The sequence below is a fragment of the Rhincodon typus genome, chromosome 11, assembly GCF_021869965.1.
Source record: "Rhincodon typus isolate 14 chromosome 11, sRhiTyp1.1, whole genome shotgun sequence".
NCBI classification, from domain to species: domain Eukaryota; kingdom Metazoa; phylum Chordata; class Chondrichthyes; order Orectolobiformes; family Rhincodontidae; genus Rhincodon; species Rhincodon typus.
Window position 1 is genome coordinate 7,299,989 of NC_063342.1, and position 19,897 is coordinate 7,319,885.

At 40.5% G+C, this 19,897-nt stretch overlaps 1 protein-coding gene across 6 annotated transcripts in view; it reads left to right on the forward strand.

Annotated features, from left to right (window-relative positions):
- usp25 (ubiquitin specific peptidase 25) overlaps positions 1–19,897 on the forward strand; it is a 163,174-nt gene that overhangs the window by 14,281 nt on the left and 128,996 nt on the right. For all 6 annotated transcript variants that reach the window (XM_048602648.1, XM_048602650.1, XM_048602652.1 and 3 more), the window contains exon 2: positions 14,801–14,878. In XM_048602648.1, coding sequence (XP_048458605.1) covers positions 14,801–14,878 — 78 coding nt within the window. The remainder of the gene's footprint in view (positions 1–14,800; positions 14,879–19,897) is intronic.

The window sequence follows — 19,897 nt, forward strand, 5'->3', positions numbered from 1 at the left end:
ATCCATCGCAACGGACCCCAGAGTTTAAAAGCCAGGCGGGAAAACACTCCGACGCTTCATCAGAGGCTGCACTGAGGATGTTACCAAGCATGGTAACGAAACGTCTGCGGAACAACAAACCAGCTCGGCGAGCCAACCAACCTCAACATTTCAGATTCTTAAGGGTAAATGTTGAGAGGTAAATGCTCCCCTCAAGGAGAGTCTCGGATCAGAGGGCATAGTCTCAGATTTCAGGGGTGCCAATTCAAGTCTGATATGAAAAGGAATTTCTTCTTTAAGTGTTGAATCTTTTGAATTCCGTCCCTCAGAAAGCAGTGGGGGCAGAGTCTGTGTGTATATTTAAGGCTGAGATAATTCTCAATTCCCTTACTGATCAAGAATCAATGTGATAAGGGCAGGAAGGTGGATGTGAGGAATATGTGATGAGTCATGATCCTGTTGAATTGTGGATCAGGCTTGAGGGACTGAATGGTCGAATCCTGTTTATATTTTTCATGGTCTTAACGTCTTTGAGGTCCAAAGAATTCTGAGCCATCTTATTCACACCCACAACCCGTTCAGCTACCTGGGAGCCAATCACATAGTTGTTGGCGGACAGAAAGCCTTTGTCATCAACAGTTGGTTGTCACTGTACAGACAAGTCAGATACTTTTTTGCCTGTCAAATCTCAACTTGCACACTCGTGTGTTTGCAGTAATCTGACCCCACTGCTTGATCAAGTAATACTGTAAAAGATACTTAAATAAGTGTTGATAGGTTGTCTTCAAAAAAATGCAGCAATGTCTTCCGCCATCCTTAAATTTTAAAACTAGTCTTTTTTCCCATTTTAATCCCAATAAAAATACAGAAATTAAAAAAAAAATCTACAGTACTTACAGTAGGTCTGTCCAGCCCTATATCCCTAGTTTAAGCATTTCTCTAGCTCTTCTGGTCACCTGTGCTTCTTTTCTGCCTCAGCTGTATTATTGGTTGAATAGGTCTTGACAATTCACCCATTTTGTAACATTTCTCTCTTCAAGGAGTGTTTTACAACTTAGGTCTTTGATTTTGATTTTGTTGCTGGAGAAGCTTGAAATATGGAGTAAAAAAACACAAAAATGCTGGAAATGCTCAGAAACAGAATTAACCTTTCAGTTTTGACCTAAGCATTTCCAACAATCTTTGATCCTTTAACTTCTGTCCTGCTTCTGACTTCGCACCATGAAACTACTTTGGGATATTTTGTGAAGTTATTGGTATTTTAGAACTGTCCTGATAACTAATTTGTTTGATTGTAATTTGAGATTGTTATTGTATGGTAAACATTTTATTCAGATACTTAGGTGAAGGGCATCATTTAGTTAATTATTTGGAGCACTTGTGAAGAGAAACTACTGGGACATCTAAGTTGATAAGTAGGAAACAGACGTGTGAGGTGCTGCATTCTGTGAATAAATCTATTGTCAAGAAAAAAATATTCGTGCCCAGTTTCACACTTCAGCTGCCTTGGGATTGATATGACAAAGGTATTTACAAGCAAAACCTACCAAGTCCAAACAAAGTTGGAATCTAGTATGCTGCTGATGGATACAAACTGTTTGAGTTATCTGTGGACATCTGATGCAGCAATGGGAATGCTATAGTAACAGGATTAGTACAGTTTGGGCTGACAAATAGCGAGTAACATTTATATCACACGTGCCAGGCAGTAGCCATCTACAACAATAGATAATCTAACCATAACTCTTTGACATTTAATAACATTATCATCACTGAATCCCCCACTATCAAAATTCTGGAGTTACCACTGAGTAGAAATTGAACTATACTAGTGATATAAGTACTGTGACTACAAGAGCAGATCAGTGGCTAGGAATTCTGCAGGGAGAAACTCACTTCCTGACTCCCCAAAGCCGTCCACAGGTCAAGAGTGTGATGGAATACTCCTCACTTGTCTGAATGAATGCAGCTCCAACAACACTTTTGGATCATATCGACATGATCCAAGATATATCTTGATTGACACACCATCCACAAATGTTCACTGGTTCCTCCACTGATTCTCAGCAGTAGCAGCATGTACCATCTACAAGATGCACTGCAGAAATTCACTAACGCTCCTTCCAAACTCTTGAACAGTACCATCTAGAAGGGCAAGGGTAGCCACTGCCGTGAAACACCACCACCTACAAATTCCTCTCCAAGCCACTCAGCATGCTGATTTGGAGTTATATCTCTGTTCATTTAGTGTCACAAAGTCAAAATCATGATACTTTCTCATGGATAGTATTGGGCGTCTACCTATAGCAGCGATCAAGAAGGTAGCTCACCATCACCTTCTCAAGGGCATCTCGAGATGGGAAAATAATGCTGGCCCAGCTAGTGATGCCCACATCCTGTGAATGAATTAAAAAAAAGTCACAGAAACAGGAGGCGGCCATTCAGTCACTTGATACTGCTCCACCATACCATTGGATTATAGCTGAAATGTGAACTCAATTTTTGCACTTTGGATCAATATTCCTTGTTGCTTTTGCATTTAAAAAGATGATCTTTGCGATTTAACACTGCTTCTGTCATCTTTTGGGGAGCTAAGACCAGGTTTCCACTACACCTTGTATGTACGAGTGTTTCCAGAGTTCTTTTTCTCACAGTAGTATTTTAGTCCCCTTCAGCTAGGGCCAAAGTTCCATTAGGCTTTTTTATTACCTGTGCACTTGTACTGAATAATTTGTTTTTCTCCTTCCCGTCTCATGCCATTAGAAAGAATTCAAATCTACCTCTCTTCAGACCAAAGCAGATAATCCTGTGTTTTTTTTGTTCTTCATTCATTTACGGAATAACGGCGTCACTTTTAGGCAGCATTTATTGCCCATGCCTAATTGCCCAGAGAGCAGTTGAGAGTCAACCATATTGCTGAGAGTCTGGAGTCACATGTAGGTTAGACCAGGTAAGGATGGTGGTTTCCTTCCCTAAAATACATTAGTGAGCCAGATGGGTTTTTCTGACAATTGGCAGCGGATTCATTGTTATCACTAGATTCTTAATTCCAGATATTTATTGAGTTGAAATTCCACCATCTGCCACGATGGGATTAGAACCCAGAATTTTAACTTGGTCTCCAGATTAACAGTCCAGCAATAATACCACGAGGCTATTGCCTCCCCCTTTCCTTCAGTAAACTCCGTCTGCTTTTGTTTTTCCCACTCAGTTCATCTGTTAATATCCCTTTGTAAGTTCCTGCTTCCACCTACACAATTTGGTGTGCTTCCCAAGCTGGTGTCACTTGTAAGCTGTTTTGCCATCCAATTCACCGAGGTGCCAGTACAGATCCCTGGGGATCACCATTTTCCACCCTGGTAATTAAATCTTCTGTTTTATTTATCTCCTCTTGAGTCTCCTACTTTCGACCAACCACCAAGCCAAATTATGAGATTAAGATCCCAACTGATGTTACTGTTGGTCAGATCCCAGAATGAAACCTGATTTGATAGATCATTTTTTGTTTTTAACATGGTGGTCATTCACTGAAACAAATAGAAAAGGCTGAAGATTTTCCTTAACAATAAAACAGAGGTTCAATACATAAAAGAAAAAAATGATAAAATAGATCAAACCAAATCTAAATCCAGAACACAGTTTGAAAAATCTTAAAGCACGTAGTAAAATGAAGTTTTCATCTATTCATCACCGTCATCCCTTTCCAGCAACAGATCCAGAGAGATTATTCCTAAATCTTAAATCTTAAAGTTTGATTCAGTTGCTTCTTCCCAGTTCTTTCCTTTGAATTGTAAAGTTTTCTTGCATGAATATTCCCAAAACTGAAAGCTCATACTTTTCTCAGTCTTTTAAAATTATGCCAATTTATAACCAAACACTCCTCGTCTGGAAGTTACTCAAACTTTCTACGAAGGTAACTTATTTTCTGCACTGTCAGTGCCTTTCAAGAAAGTAAATTAAACTTTTCTTTTGACCCTAATCATGTCTCCAAAAGTTGCTAAGAAACACCTAATCATTGGCTTTCCTAAGCTAAAAATAATCCTTGATTATCCGAAACCAAAGACAAGCTAATAGGTGAGGTGGGAGGCGCCACCCTTCACATCAGGCTGCATTCGACTGAATGTGGCATCAAAGAGCCAGAGTAAAACTGAAATCAGTGGTTATCAGGGGGCAAACCCTACCCTGGTTGGAGTCATACCTGGCACATAGGAAGATGGTTGTGGCTGTTGGGGCCGGTTATCTCAGTTCCAGGGCATCTCTGCAGGAATTCCTCAGGATAGTGTCCTAGGCCCAACCTTCACGACCTTCCCTCCATCACAAGATCAGAAGTGAGGATGTTCACTGATGTTCGCACTATATTCAATACCATTCATGATTCCTGAGATACTGAAATAGACCATGTTCAAATGTAAGAAGATCAGGACAATATCCAGATTTGGACTGATAAGTGACAAGCCACACAAATGCCAAACAATGACCATCACCAGTAAGAGACAATCAACCACCGCCTCTTGACATTCAATGGTGTTACCATCACTGAATCCCCTGTCAATATACTTTAGGTTACCATTGATTAGAAATTCAACTGGACTCGCCACATAAAACACAGTGGCTGCAACAGTGGGTCACAGACCAGGAATACTGCAGCGAGTAACTCTCCAAAGTCTGTCCATCATCTACAAAGCACAAGTCAAAATTGTGATGAAATACTCGCGACTTGACATCCATCCAGGACAAAGCAACCAACTTGATTGGCATCACATCCACAAACATCCACACCCTGCACCACCAGTTCTCCGTAGCAGCAGTGTATACTGTCTGTAAAGATGTACTGCAAAAATTCACCAAAGATCCTTAGACAGTACCTTCCAAACCCACGACCACGACCACTTCCACTTCGAATGAAATGGGAATGCCACACCTGCAAGTTCCTGTCCAAGCCACTCACCATCCTAACTCTGAAACATATCACCATTCCTTCGCTTGCTGGATCAAAATTCTGGAATTCTTTCTCTAAGGGCATTGTGGGTCAACCTGCAGAGTGTGGATTGCAGTGGTTCAAGAAAGAAGCTCACTATCACCTTCTCAAAGGCAACTAGGGCAGGCAATAAAGGCTGGCCAGCTTGCAGCTCCCACATCCCAAGAATGAATAAAGAGAAGTCCTGAATGTTTACATTCCTACTTGTAGACCATTTTCTGTTAACACTCCAGGGGTTTCCAGCTCTCTGACACAACTGGTTTGAGCCATGTTTTCAAAAAAACTGAATGACCTACTTAATTTTTTAAACCCTACACAAAAGTAACCAACACCCACATACCACTCATTTGAAGTCTAAACTTTAAAAATGATACATATGACATGTTTCATCCCAAGGTCACCTCTAATTCTAAGTACTTTTGCTTTCCTTGTATGAAACTTATCACATATCTTCTGGATGTGCATATAGACAATATCCACAGCTAGTTTCCTGACAACCATATTCATAACCTCTTTGAAAGGTTCACCTTCTTTTGTGAGAGATGCCTGGCCCATCACTAGTCCCTGTTACCTCTCTGTCAGTCATTGTGTCTCTGAAACATTCCAGTAAAATCCTTGTGCTGATTAATTCTCATGGAATCCCTGCGGTGTGGAAACAGGCCCTTCGGCCCAACAACCCTCAGAGCATTCCACCCAGACCCATCCCCCTATAACCCACCTAATCTACACATCCCTGAACACTATGGGCAATTTAGCATAGCCAATCTACCTAGCCTGCATATGTTTGGACTGTGGGAGTTAAACGGCGCACTCGGAGGAAACCCGTGCAGACTAGGGGAGAATGTGCGAACTCCACTCAGACAGTCACCTGAGGGTGGAATCGAACCCAGGTCCCTGGTGCTGTGAGGCAGCAGTGCTAACCACTGAGCCACCGTGCCTCCCTAATGAAATGACAAACCTGGATTGACTGGGTTATCCCTTCCTTGACCTCATGTTTGTGTCTATCCATCCAGCTTATTCATTCAAAGCATCTTATTTGTCTGTCTCTGGTTGTTACATCAGTTCCATTCCTGCTGATGGCATTTGGCGTGTTATGTTTTATCAAATGCTCATGGATCAGGTATGAGTTCTGAGCTTTTTATAGTTTGTAACGATTTTGATGGAAATTGAATAACTCAACACGTTGTGGAAAATAACCCTTCCCATTTGTTCTCATTGTAAAGCACTGTGGTAGCAAGTTTGTTGCTGTTCCTCCTACTTCCTATTGAAGCCTTTCCAGTACCTTAGTTAAGAATGCAACGGAATCTCTGTTTCCAGTATTGGATCTTTGAGTACTGCTTGACACCACCCCCAACTCAGACTGTGTGGGTGATCTGCTTCCACATGGCAATGATGTCAACCCTGGCTCTCTCCTCTTGAGTCAGAAGGTTGTGCTACAGAAACTTGAACACACATTTGGGTTGTACCTTCAATGCAACACAAAGGGATGAGCAGGAAAGTTCTCCCAGTGTCTGGTCAGTTCTTTAATACTAACAAGATACAGAACAGATCTGAACATGATATTCCCTTAGTGTATCCTTATCTTCCTATGCTCCTGTGACTCATTGTTGGTTCAGGAGGAACAGCCTTATTTTGAGTCTGGGGTATCATCTCAAGTACCAGATTCCCTCTGGAGACGTGACCCATTGGCTAGGCCAGACTACTCTGAGTCAGTAACAACACCAACTCATACATATATAGCTCCTTTAATGTAATAATATGCTCCAAATGCTTCAAAGGAGCATATCTGGGGAAAAAGAAGTTGACTGTCTACCACATAAGGAGCAGCTATATAAATAGCACAGCTAGAAGATCAAGTCAGAATCTAGGAATCCTGCAGTGACTAACTCACTTCATGACTTTCAAAGCTTAATTTGTCATTTCCAAGACATAAACCAGGAGTGTGATGAATTCTCTCCACTTGCCTAGATAAGTGAAGCTCTCAAGCAGCTTGATACTACCCAGAACAAAGCAGCTTGCTTGATCAATACTCCACCCACCGTCTCCAACATTCATTGTGTTCACCACTGACCCACAGTGGCAGCAGTCGATCATCTATGAGGTGTACTTTACCAACTCACCAGCACCTTCCAAATCCGTAACCACCCATCTATCACCTAGAGGGACAAGGGCAGCAGATACCACCTGCAAGTTTCCCTTCAAAGTCACACACCATCTTGACTTGGAACTGCTTCACTGTATCTTCACTGTTACTGGGTGAAAATCCTGGAGTTCCCTTAACAGCACTGTGGGCATATATACCTTTATCAAATGGACTGTATCTATTCAAAAAGGCAGTTCAGCACCATCTCATCCAGGGCAGTTTGGATAATAAATGCTAGACTAGCTAGTGACATCTGCATCCTGTGAGTGAATAAATTTTAAAATTGAGGACCCAGGCATATTAAAGCAGATGGCCAAAGCTTGGTCAAAGAGATGGGTTTTAAGGAGCACCTCAAAGAACAGCAGTAGCAAGACAAATCATTTAGAAAAGGAATTCCAAATCTTGGGCCCCTGACACCTGACAGCATGGCTACCAGTGGTGAAAATCAAGGATGTACATGTGGTTAGAGTTGGAGGAGTTCAGAGATCTCAATTTCTTGTGGGACTGGAAGAGGTTTCAGAGATAGAGCGATTTGAAAAAGAGATAAGAATTTAAAGTTGAGCCTTTTGCATCATGTACAGTACCTTAGGCCAGCACTTACTGATATCTCTGTGCATTTCACCTTGGGCAGTAATCAGGACCAGCAGTGTTGAAAGATGCTGCAGACATCTGTAATATTTCCAACAGACTGGAAATAAACAACTTTAGCAATCCAGATGCCAAACAATGAGATCTTCTGTCCTGTCCCATCTTCTCTGCCTTTACCAATTTTGCTACTGGAGTGACTTCTCAGTGTTTTATTATTTTGCCCCATCTTGAATGTCACTCGTTGTTTCTCCACTGACAGCAGAGACTGTATGCGAGTGACAGTGATGTAGTGATATAAATGAAGTTGAGTGGACAACTCTCTTGTCTCTGAATCTAAAGGCTCCAATCCAGAGATTTCAGCACAGAAATCTGAACTGACATTCCAGTGCAATGCTGAAGGAGTGGTGCTGTCATTGAGTTAGACATTAAACCGAGATCTCTTCTGCCATCTGGTTGGATTTAAAAGATCCTTCAAGGAAGGGTAGGGGAGTTCTCCCTTGCTGTCCTGCCCAGTTTTTATCCTTCAACCAATGTTGCTCAGAAAACAGCATAGCTTAATGTTATTGCTGTTTAAGAAACCTACTGCATGCAAAGTAGGTGCTGGTTTCGCCGTATTATAACAGCGACACCACTTCAATAAACTGTAAGATGGTGTAGGACATTGTGAGTTTGTGAAAATTCCCGTATTAATGCAAATCCATTGTTTGTCGCAGGTATTGAGGTTTGAGGTATGAGCTCTGACAAACTGTTTTATTCCATAGGTATTTTGCCAGCCATAACTAGATTTAAATGATTGGCAGAAAAATCCAGAGGGGTTGATAAGAGTTATAACTCAGAATTCACTGCCTGAAAGTGTGTTGGAAGCAGATTCTGTATTAATGTTTAAAGGGCAAATTATGAAAATGTTTAAACAGCAGAAACTTTCATGGCTACGGGAAATGTTCTGTCTAAACTGCCTGACTATGCAACAACCTGGATGTTCCTGTGCAAATTGAGCATGAATTGCCCCTTAATTGAAAATTGAATGGTCCCCATATACTTAAATGAATAGATGGCACTCAAAAAGATGAGGGGATTGTAGGCTATGAGGACACAGCAGGGAAGTGAGACTAATTTGATAGCTCTTTTCAACAGCTGGTGCAGTAGGCCCAATGGCCTCTTCTGCTGTAAGCTTTAATACACTTATTTTACTCCCCTTTATAGTGTTTGTTGCCACTCCACACTGTTTTTTGTAAGCCGAGGCAAAAACTGTAGTCTGCGGGCTCTTTCTGATTGAAATCAACATATAATAAATGTTTCTAAGTAATCTTGTTGATTCTTGTTTCACCATACTAAATGTGAGCTAACTGAGATCAACATAGGCTAAGAACTCAAAGGTTGAATCTCTTGGTCTTTTTGACTTCGAGCTGGGGTTGGCACTGTCACCTTTGGGATAACTAAAAGGCACATTTGTTGTTAATTGCCGTTAAACCATCTGCACTTGTGATCTTGCTTATACATTACTTTGTACATTCTGGGTCAATGTAGTGGGCTGGAGCAGAAGAAGGGACATTAGACATCATATACACCTCCAATCACCATCCATTCATTAACTCCTATTGGAAATTACCTTTTTGTATGATATTTAATCCCTTTGTGTCTCCTCTCTTACTGACGTAGTCCTGCTCCTCAATACGAGCAGGTCTCTATTATCCAAAGTCAAAGAATTGTAAAGCAGTGAGGGAAGTCAATCAGCTTTATGTCCCTGATATAAAAGAGCCATTAGTCCTTCTCCCTGTTTTGTTCCTCATAGTTGTGTAGATTTTCCCCTGTTGATTATTTATTCAGTTCATTTTTAAAGTTACTTTTGAAGCAGCGTTTGTATTTGGATCATTATTACTGATTGAAGTATGTTTCCATCATGTTGCCTCTAGTTCTTTTTCCACATATCTTCAATCTGTGCCCTTTGATTACTCACCCATCAAGGAATCTTAATAACACAGGTGGAGACCATTTGGTCCATCATGCCTGTGCAAGCTTTTGGATAAAGTTGTACATTATCGTTCAACATACCAGCTATTATCCAGAGCATTGAATGTTCCTAGAGAATTTGATTCCACTCTCTTGCCAGTGGAAATAATTTCTCTTTAATCAATCTATCAAAACTTATCATGATTGAATTTCTTTTTAACCTTCGCTACTCTAAGAGAAACAGTGTCAACTTCTCTGATTTCCACATAACTAATATCCCTTCAGCCCTTGTACTGCATTAGGTGGTTGCTGTTCATTAATCTGTGTCTTTTTTGACCGTACTGGTCATATTTCAGCATTTTTTTTTAATTCATTCACGGGATATGGGCATCGCTGGCCAAGCCAGCATTTATTCCCCATCCATAATTGCCCAGAGGTCAGTTAAGAGTCGAGCATAGTGCTGTGGGTCTCAAGTTACATGTAGGCCAGACCAGGTAAGGCTGACAGATTTTTGTCCCTAAACGACATTAGTGAACCAGATTGGTTTTTCCAACAATTGACAATTGTTTCATGGTCATCAGTAGATTCTTAATTCCAGATTCTTTGTTGAATTCAAATTTCACCATCTGCCACAATGGGATTTGAACCCGGGTCCCCAGAAAATTAGCTGAGTTTCTGGATTAATAGTCTAGGTTTAATACCACTAGGCCATTGCCTCTCTGTGTTTTTTAAAGCCATAATCTACATAGATGCTGTTTCTAATTGAAATCAACATATAATAAATGTTTCTAAGTAATCTTGTTGATTCTTTTCTTGTTTCACCATACTAAGTGTGAGCTAACTGAGATCAACATAGGCTAAGAACTCAAAGGTTGAATCTCTTGGTCTTTTTGACTTCGAGCTGGGGTTGGCACTGTCACCTTTGGGATAACTAAAAGGCACATTTGTTGTTAATCGCCGTTAAACCATCTGCACTTGTGACCTTGCTTATACATTACTTTGTACATTCTGCGTCAATGGAAATTTTAATAATTAAAATAGTTTTATATCCAATAATAGTATCATAATGTGAGACTGTGGCCTAAGACTGAGGATCTTACAAAAATGGGCATGGTCTCTTACCCTGTTGTTTGTTAAAAATGATATATTTAGTCATGAACAGGCTGGGTTAATGTAGAGCAGTGTCTTTCCTGAGCTACATTCTCTCCATCTACAAAAATAAACCTCACTTAACTTCTCCCACCATCTTATAAGTAAAAAAAAATACTTACATTTACATAAAAGCATGTATTGATCCTTGTTTTGCTAAATTAATGCCTAATCTTTTCTGCCTATTCTTTCTGAAAATTCTGCAATTGCTTGTAGCCTACATTACCCATTTGTGTATCTAGATTATTCTCTATATTTTGGGGGTGGGGGACTTGGAGTAAGAGAAATGCAGATGGCTTATATGCACAGCGCTTAGCAGTGAGGATTGTGGCTGCTGGTGAGGAGCAGAACAATGGCTGACTTTCACCTTGTGTCCCCCTGCAGAGAGAACAGAGCCAGGAGTAGGGTAAACAGCTCGTTTACCATTGAATAAGATTGCATCTTCTGCCATAACTCAATTCTAATCCCTTCATCTAAGAAATAGTTGATTTTGTTAGTTTTGATCCACTACCATCGTACCATGGGCGTAGTGCGTTTCTGCCAGTCTGAAAATAAGAAAATAAATGGCCTGTACAAGGATTGAACTCTCAGCTTAAGTGTTATTAGCACCATGCTCCAAACAACTAAATTAAACAGCCTAACAGTAGACTTTATATAGTTCCTTCTCTGACTCAGGACATTCCAAAGCATTTTACAGCTAATGAAATGCTTCTGGAGCGCAATCTCTGTATTGTCGAGAATGAAGCAGCTGATTTTCACCCAGCAAATTCCCACAAACAACAATGTGATAATGACAAAATAATCTATTCTGGTGGTATTGATTGAGAAATGATTATTGACTCAGTACATTTGAGAAAGTTTCCGTGCACCTTTTCAATAGCACCATGGGCTGTTTTACATTGACCTGCAAATGAAGACAGGGCCTTGGTTTAATATCCAAAAGGCCATGGAGAATGCCATTTCTGGCACACTTCCTTGTCTCTATTGTCAGACACATCTGCTTTCTTAACTTTGACACTGCTACTCAAAACCTCCACACTTAGAAAATACAGTCTCTTGACCAGAAACGTCTGTCATCATACAAATGTTTCCATTGCTGAACTTTGTCTTTGACAAGCTCATTCCCACCCTAGACTATCTCCCATACTTGTTGCTCCCTGGGGTCTGTTAAATTGTCTTTGTGACTTCGTATTTGTCGTGCATCCGACAATTTCAAGACAGCAGTATTTTCTATTCCACAATGATCAGTACAATTAAGGCAGTCCCAATCTTTCCCCTTGCACCACAAGGCATCAACTTGTGCTCCTTGAATCTCGACATATTTACAACACAGAATCACTTCTGCAGAAGCAACTGTCTTTCTCTCTCCACAGATGCTGCCAGATTGCTGCGTTTCTCCTGTTCTTTCTGTTTTATTTATAGAATCAGGCTGTTTATCCATACTGGTGTTTATGCTTCACCCATCAACGTATACCGTTCCTTTCTCCCTTGTTGTGCACCTTGAATGAATGCACTTGGGGTATTCGCCCAATCCAAGTAGTAGCAACGTCCTCATTCTAAACAGTTTCTGGTAGAGAGGTTCCTTTTAGATTTATTATATTTTCTAATCAACCTCTTCAGGGATGTTATGACGCACCCATGGAGCAGGTGGGACTTGACCCCAGACCTTCTGGTCCAACGATAGGGACACTACCTGTGCACCATAAGAGCCCCCCCCCCCCGTAAGATTTATGAGTGACTATTTTCGTTTGGTCTTGCTGGCAAGTGAAAGCAATAGGGTTCCAGCAACCTTATAAAAACTTTTTATAATCTTAAAAACCTCTTTCAGGTCACCTATCCTGACGACTGGCACCTAATACAAGGAATTCATAGTCTGTATGTAGAATTGGAACCGCAGTTGATGAGACTGTTTGCTTTCTCTTCTGTTTTACATCTTTGAGTACTCATATTAGTCACACTTCATACTTGGATTGAATAGGTTATGTAACTGTACATCCATCTTTCTTCTTGGAGTTTTGTATTATTATGAGTTGACCACACCCATCATTGCACTTAACTGGAAAATAGAGAGACTCTCTATGTGTTCAATTGGAAGGCAGTGTTCTGTGACTTGACCTTCAGGTCTTAGAACGCAGCAGTTATATTCCACCCTTGATAAAAACAAACAATAGATCTGGGAAAGAATAAAACACATGCATTATTTTCACCCACAGGATGTGAAGCTCATTCCATCTCATTAAGTGCTTTCTAAGTGTAATCAGTGCTGCAGTACCAAGAAACATGGCAGATAATTTGCGCGAGATCACACAAGCAGTAATGCAGTGATGACTTGGGTATTTGTTTTAATGGTGTTGGTTAGATAAATGTTAGGAAGACACACTGATTCAGATAGTCGTAGAGGTATACAGTACGGAAACAGACCTTTCAGTCCAAATTGTCTACGCCAACCAAATATGCTAAACTGATCTAGTCCCATTTGCTAGCATTTGGCCCATATCCCTCTAAACCCTTCCTATTCGTATATCCAACCAGATACCTTTTAAATGTTGTAATTGTACCAGCCTCCACCACTTCCTCTGGCAGCTCGTTCCATACGTGCACCACCCTCCGTATGAAAACGTTGCCGCTCAGGTCCCTTTAAAATCTTTCCCCTCTCACCTTAAACCTATACCCTCTCATTTTGGACTCTCCTACCCTGTAAAAAGACCTCAGCTATTCACCCTATCCGTGCCCCTCATGATTTTATAAATCCCAGCCTCTGACGTTCCAGTGAAAAATATCCCAATCTTTTCAGCTGCTCTCTATAGCTCAAACCCTCCAATCTTGTCAACATCCTTATAAATCTTTTCTGAACCGTTTAAAGTTTAACAACCTTCCTCCTATAGCAAGGAGACTAGAATTGAAAACAGTATTCCAAAAGTGGCCGTACCAATGTCCTGTACAGCCTCAACATGAGATCCTAGCTCCTATACTCGATGCAGTGACCATTGAAGGCAAATGCCTTCTTCACCACCCTGTCTACCTGCGACTCCACTTTCAAGGAATTATGCACCTCCACGCCTAAGTAAATTTCGTTCGACAACACTTGCCAGGGCTCTACATGAAGTGATTTATGGTGATTTGCAAAAGAAGCAATAGTGACATGAAAAAGTTTATTATGCAACAAGTGGTTAGGATCTGGAACGCTCTGACTGAGATTGTGATGGAGGTGGATTCAGTTGTGGTTTTCAAAAGGAAATTGGATAACCATTTGAAGAGATGATGGGTAAGGACTGGGGTGTGAAACTGGCTGAGTTGCTCATGCAGAGAGCTGGCACAGAAACGAACCGTGGAGTAGCCTTCTTCATGTTGTAACCATTTTATGAATATATTTTCTGCATCTACCAAAATATTTCATAATTCTCTATCTATTGGGTGTCACTTCTAAGTCCTGTCTTTTTTAGAGAAACGAGCAAAAGCCCATTCATTATTTCCTGATTGCTGTGCGTACTCAGTTCCTGTGACATCCTAATAAATCTTACATTGTATCTCATTGATAACTATAATCTGCTTGTAAGATGGCGACCAAAACTGTGCAGAAAACTTGATTTTATTTATTCACCTACAGGATTTATTGCCTATTCCTAATTGTCCTTGAGAAGATGTTGGTCAGTCATCTCCTTCAATGTAGTTGAGTGACTTGCTCGGCCATTTATTACTTAACCACACTGTTGTAGCTATAGGGTTACGTGGGCCAGTGTGGGTAAAGATGATATATTTCCCTTCCCTAAAGAACGTTAGTGAGCTAGGCGTTTTGAGAATCTGATAGTTTCATGGTCTTCGTTACTGGTACTGGCTTTTTAGACCGGATGTATTGAATTCAAAAGCTATTGTGGGACTTAAACATATGTCTCTGGATCTAGTATGTTACTGTACCTTTATCTAGCTAAGGGCCTATAAAGTTATATCTCAGTTTTAACATTTTTTAAGCAATTTTCTCTAGTAATGGTAATTTGTTCTTTTCTATTCTCTAGCATCAACAGACACTACTGAACCAATTGAGGGAAGTCACTGGTACCAATGACATACAGTTACTGCAACAAGCTTTACAGGTATTGTACAATTTTTAACAGAAAAACTTCCTTGATCAGTTCACAGGTACGTTGCAATTTATTGAGCTTAATGTTCCCAACTTCTAGAATAATGAGCAACTGGAGGATCCAGGTTGATGCAATTGACGAGAAGTAATGGAGGCATGAAAAATTTTTTTACACAACGAGTTGTCATGATCTGTAATGTGTTGCCTGAAAGACTAGTGGCAGTGAATTCATTAACTTTCAGAAGAAAATGAGATAATTTAAGGGAAAAATTGCAGGTTAGTGGGGAAAGGGGGGAGATGGGTCTAACTGAATTTTCAAAAGTCTTTAAAAAGCTTTTTAAAAGACTGAATAGCTATCTGTTTTGCAGTAAGATCCCATGATTCTTATAAGGTAGTTACAAATTTACATTTATTGTTTGCAATAAAGAATGAGCACATTGCATGGAAATGGCTTTAGAATGGATAATTCCAGTAAAATGCTCACTGTGACAGGCTAAATGCATCCTATATTGTGTTTTTTCTGATTCCATGCATCTAGCTGAGGCCCAAGTTGTCATTAAAAAAAAGTTTAAAAATTCTCACAAGGAAAGTGAGATGTTGCTAAGTTAGGATATTGTGTTCAGCCGTAGAGTCATCAAGGTCTACAGCACATAAAACGGTCAATCGAGTCAGCGCCGATTAAAAACAACTAACACAAACGAAATTAGTGCTGATGTTCTTGTCCGGGCTATGAAGTATTGTAATTGGAGTAATGGCTTCCTGCCAGTGACAAGTCAGTATGTTTGGTTGTGTGCAGAATATCATATTCAGCTACAGATGAGTTACATACCAATAAAAGGTCACAGCATTTTAGATGAGCATTTAGTTGCTTAGACACTGATCACTCTACCAATATTATAACCAGGTTTATTCAGCATGATAATGCCAGTGTCTCAGCTGAAAAATGTTTAATCAGATCACTTCAGTGTACAAATTAATTCTTTTATTCTGCATTAATTTATCACCTACATAATGGTCTTGAGTCAACTACCACTATCACAACTTGCAATTATATCGTGCCTTTAATGTTCACCATCACCAGTAACAGACTTATAACCAACAGTACTTTGCCCTGAATGCGGCACAGTACAAAATGTAGTGGGATCCTTATGTCCATCCTTATCATTGGAGCAATTAGATTTTGTAGAATTGTATAGCACAGAAGACCATTAGCCACTGTGGCATTACTGACATTTTGGTAAAAGTATGCAGTTAATTCCTCTCTCCTCCATGTAGGTCTGACAGCAGATTCCCTTCCCTCATTAGTGCACCTGTTTAAAGCAGTATATTTCAGATCGTAATAACTCGTTGCGTAACTAAAAATATTTCTGCGCATCATCCCAGTTTTTCTAACGTTGCTCAAAAATGAGAAATCCTCTGACAGTATAGCTTTCCCTCTGGATTGTGTTGAGTTGCCAGACAAGATCTCGTGATGCTCAAATCCTACTGTGGATTCAAACCTGCAACTATCTGATTCAAATATGAGTGCTTGCATGTGAGCCAAATTAACCTGTCAAACCTAAATTTTAACCATGAAAAAAAGTGAGACAGTAACAGAATGAAATTGACAGAGATGTATCCAGTTTAATGAAAACTTAAGTAAAGCAAAATCTGCAATGGCATGCATTCTGGGTGTGTGCCTTGGAAATAATATGAAGTGTAATCTTTCTGCTTGAGTGGTAAAATGTAAGTTTGGGAGTCCTTCCCATCAAAACACATTTTCTCCTAGGTTCTGGGCCTCATTGGCAAGGACCCATTAATTGACCGTCCCTTTTTATATTGAGGGGGTGGTGGTGGACCTACTTGAGCGATTATGGTCCATGAAGTTTTTAATCTTTGGTCTGGTACAACTGAATGGCTTAGTGTGCAAGCGGAATTGCATGGTGGCCTGACAGCAGATTTCTTCCCTAATTAGTGCGTCTGTTGCATTTTTTACAACAATCTGACAGCTTCTATTAGGTGAATGGAAAAATCAATTACAGAAATAACCTCCCACAGATGAAATGGGAGAGAACGCATTTTGACTTTAGCACAAGAGTTGTTACTCTGCCCTCATGTCATAACGTGAACAAAGTGAAATGCTATGAATTGGGGTTGGTGTAGCAAGCTACATGCTTACAAATGCTGCTTTGCCACTGACGTTTGTACCAGTCTCCATAAACGTTACCATTTGCACCATTAAAATGAAACTAAACTCAAAGCTGAAAACTTTTACAGTGAGCACATTCTGTAAAATGAAAACCTGTCAATTGTACTTTTGCTTTTCATTTATGTACAATCACATGGGATATCTAACACAGGAACAGGCCATTCAGCCCAACGAGTCCATGCCAGTGTTTATGCTTTACTAGAGCCACTTCCTATCTTCTTTCATTTACATCTGTCACCATAACCATGTATTCCCTCCTCCCTCAAGCACTTATCTGGCTTCCAATTACATCCAGACTGTTCACTTTAACCACTTACTGTGATAGAGTTCCAGTAAAAGCATGATTAGTAAGTTTGTGGATCATACAAAATTAGGAGATATCATTGATAATGAAGGAGGTTATCAAAAATTACAGAGCAATCTTGATCAGGTGGGGAAGTGGGCTGAGATTTTGCAAATGCAGTTCATTACAGATAAGTGTGAGGTGTTGCTATTTGGAAAGTCAAAGACTTATGCAGTAAATGGTAAGGTCCTGAGGAGTGTTGTGGAGAAGAGGGGCCTTGGAGTGCAAATGCATAATTCATTGAAAATGGCATCACAGGTGGACAGGGTGGTGAAGAAGGCATTTAACATGTCGGCTTTCATCGATCGAGTCATTATGTTACAGTTGTATAAGTCGTTGGTGAGGCCGCACTTGGAGTATTGTGTAGATTTTTGGTCACCCTGTTATAGAAAAGACAGAGTTAAATTGGAAATTGTGCAAAGCAGATTTACGAGGACTAGGAGGCCTGAGTTAAAGAGAGACATTGGCCAGGATAGGACTTTATTCCTTGGAACGTAGGAGAATGAAGAGTGACCTTATTGAGGTGTATAAAATCATCAGGGGCATAGATAGGATGAATGATATAGGCTTTTTCCCAGGGATGGGGAATTGAAAACTAGAGGGCATAGGTTTAAGGTGAGAGGGGTTAGATTTAAGAAGAACCTGAAGGGCAACTTGTTCATGCAGAGAGTGGTGTGTCTGTGGAATGGGCTACCGGAGAAAGTGGTTGAGGCAGTACAATAGCAATATTTAAACATTTGGATAGGTACGTGGAGGAGAAGGGTTTAGAGGGATATGGACCAAACACAGGCAGTTGGAATTAGCTCAGAGGCCACCATGGTTAGCGTGGACAAGTTTGGGCTGAAGTGCCTGTTTCCATGCTGGATTACTCCATGACTCTGACTGTATTCTCACCACTCTTTTTGGGTGACGATGTCCTTGATGAGATTTCTTGATGACTATCTTATATTTATGGTTTTTACTTATGACTCTTCTCCACAAAAGGCAATGTTTTCTCTCTATTTGGACTGTCAAAACCTTCCATAACTTTAGAGGTCTCCATTACTTAACCACACCCGCCCCCCCCAACCCTGTCTTTACCAAGAGAGAAGAGACCTAGCCTGTCAGTAGTTTCAAACATCTGAACTTACAAGTTAGAATCAGAACAGGCCATTCAGTCCCTCGAGTCTGCCCTAATTTAAAACCTATTTTACATGATCTGTCGTTTTTTTTTAAATGAGAACAAGACTAAGTCTTGGTATTAGTAATAAAAATGCTATGTAGATTGAAGTTTGCTACAAAGAAGTAACACACCTTGGAATTCGTATGGCACAAACCCTGTTCATGAGTTTATTGAAACCGCAACAGGACTTGCATTTATCTCATTCCAATAAAGTTGGAAAACACTCTCAGTATGCTTCCTGAAGCTGATTAAAATAATCAGCAATGAGATGCTGTGTCAAAGAATGAAGATATAAGGCAGGGGAGCAAAAGCTTGATCAAGTATGCTGTTTTTAAGAAGTTAACGGTGAACACTGCAATAGAAAGCAGATGGATTCAGGAAATTCCAGACCAAGGTCTACTTGGCTTAAGACGCAGCTTCTCTTAGCTGAACGAAAGAATGCCAAACTGAGGAGATCAAAGTCAAAGAACTTGTACGTCTAGGGATGGGACCTCAGGGGAGGCGGGGAGTGTGGGGAGCAATGCTACAGCAATGGAAGTAGTCAGTTGCTGCTAGAGTGACACGTCTGGGGTTAGAAGTTCAGCTCCAGGTCAACTAAGACCTGAAAGTAACAAAGTGATTTCAACTAAGATGTTGGACAAGCAGTCTTTCAGCAGTTGATTATGGGTTGAGCTGGATGCTGTCGGTGTACTTGCGATGTTGACCCCACCTTTGCAGATAATTTTGTCCAAAAGCAGTAGATGAGGATAATGGGGAGGCCAGGGCATAGGTGCTTCCCCATGGCATTTCCTACAGCCTGATTGCTGCTTTCAGTGTGATACTGATTTATTCCAGCCTATCTTTCTCTGTAGACTCATTTTAATCTTAATCAAAGTCCGGAGCTTTGTCCACTGAGAGTAAGACGATAAACTGTAGGATTAGAAACAAGCCAATCAGCCCATTGAGTCTGCTCTGCCATTCAGTGAGATCATGGCTGATCTGATAATCCTGCCATTCCACTTTCCTGCCTTTTCCCTGTAAATCTTGATTCCCTTACTGATTAAAAATCAGCCTTGAACATAGTTAATGACATGGCCTTAACAGCCCTCTGAAGTAAAGAGTTCCACAGGTTCACAATCTTCAGAGAGAAGAAATTCCCCTTATTCTGAGATCTGGCCGTCTTGTCCTAAACACTCCCATAAGTGGAAACATCTTTCTACATCCAACCTGTCAAGTCCCTTAATCTGAGATAACAAGGTGTAGAGCTGGATGAACACAGCAGGCCAAGCAGCATCAGAGGAGCAGGAAGGCTGACGTTTCGGGCCTAGACCCTTCTTCAGAAATTTTCTGAAGAAGGGTC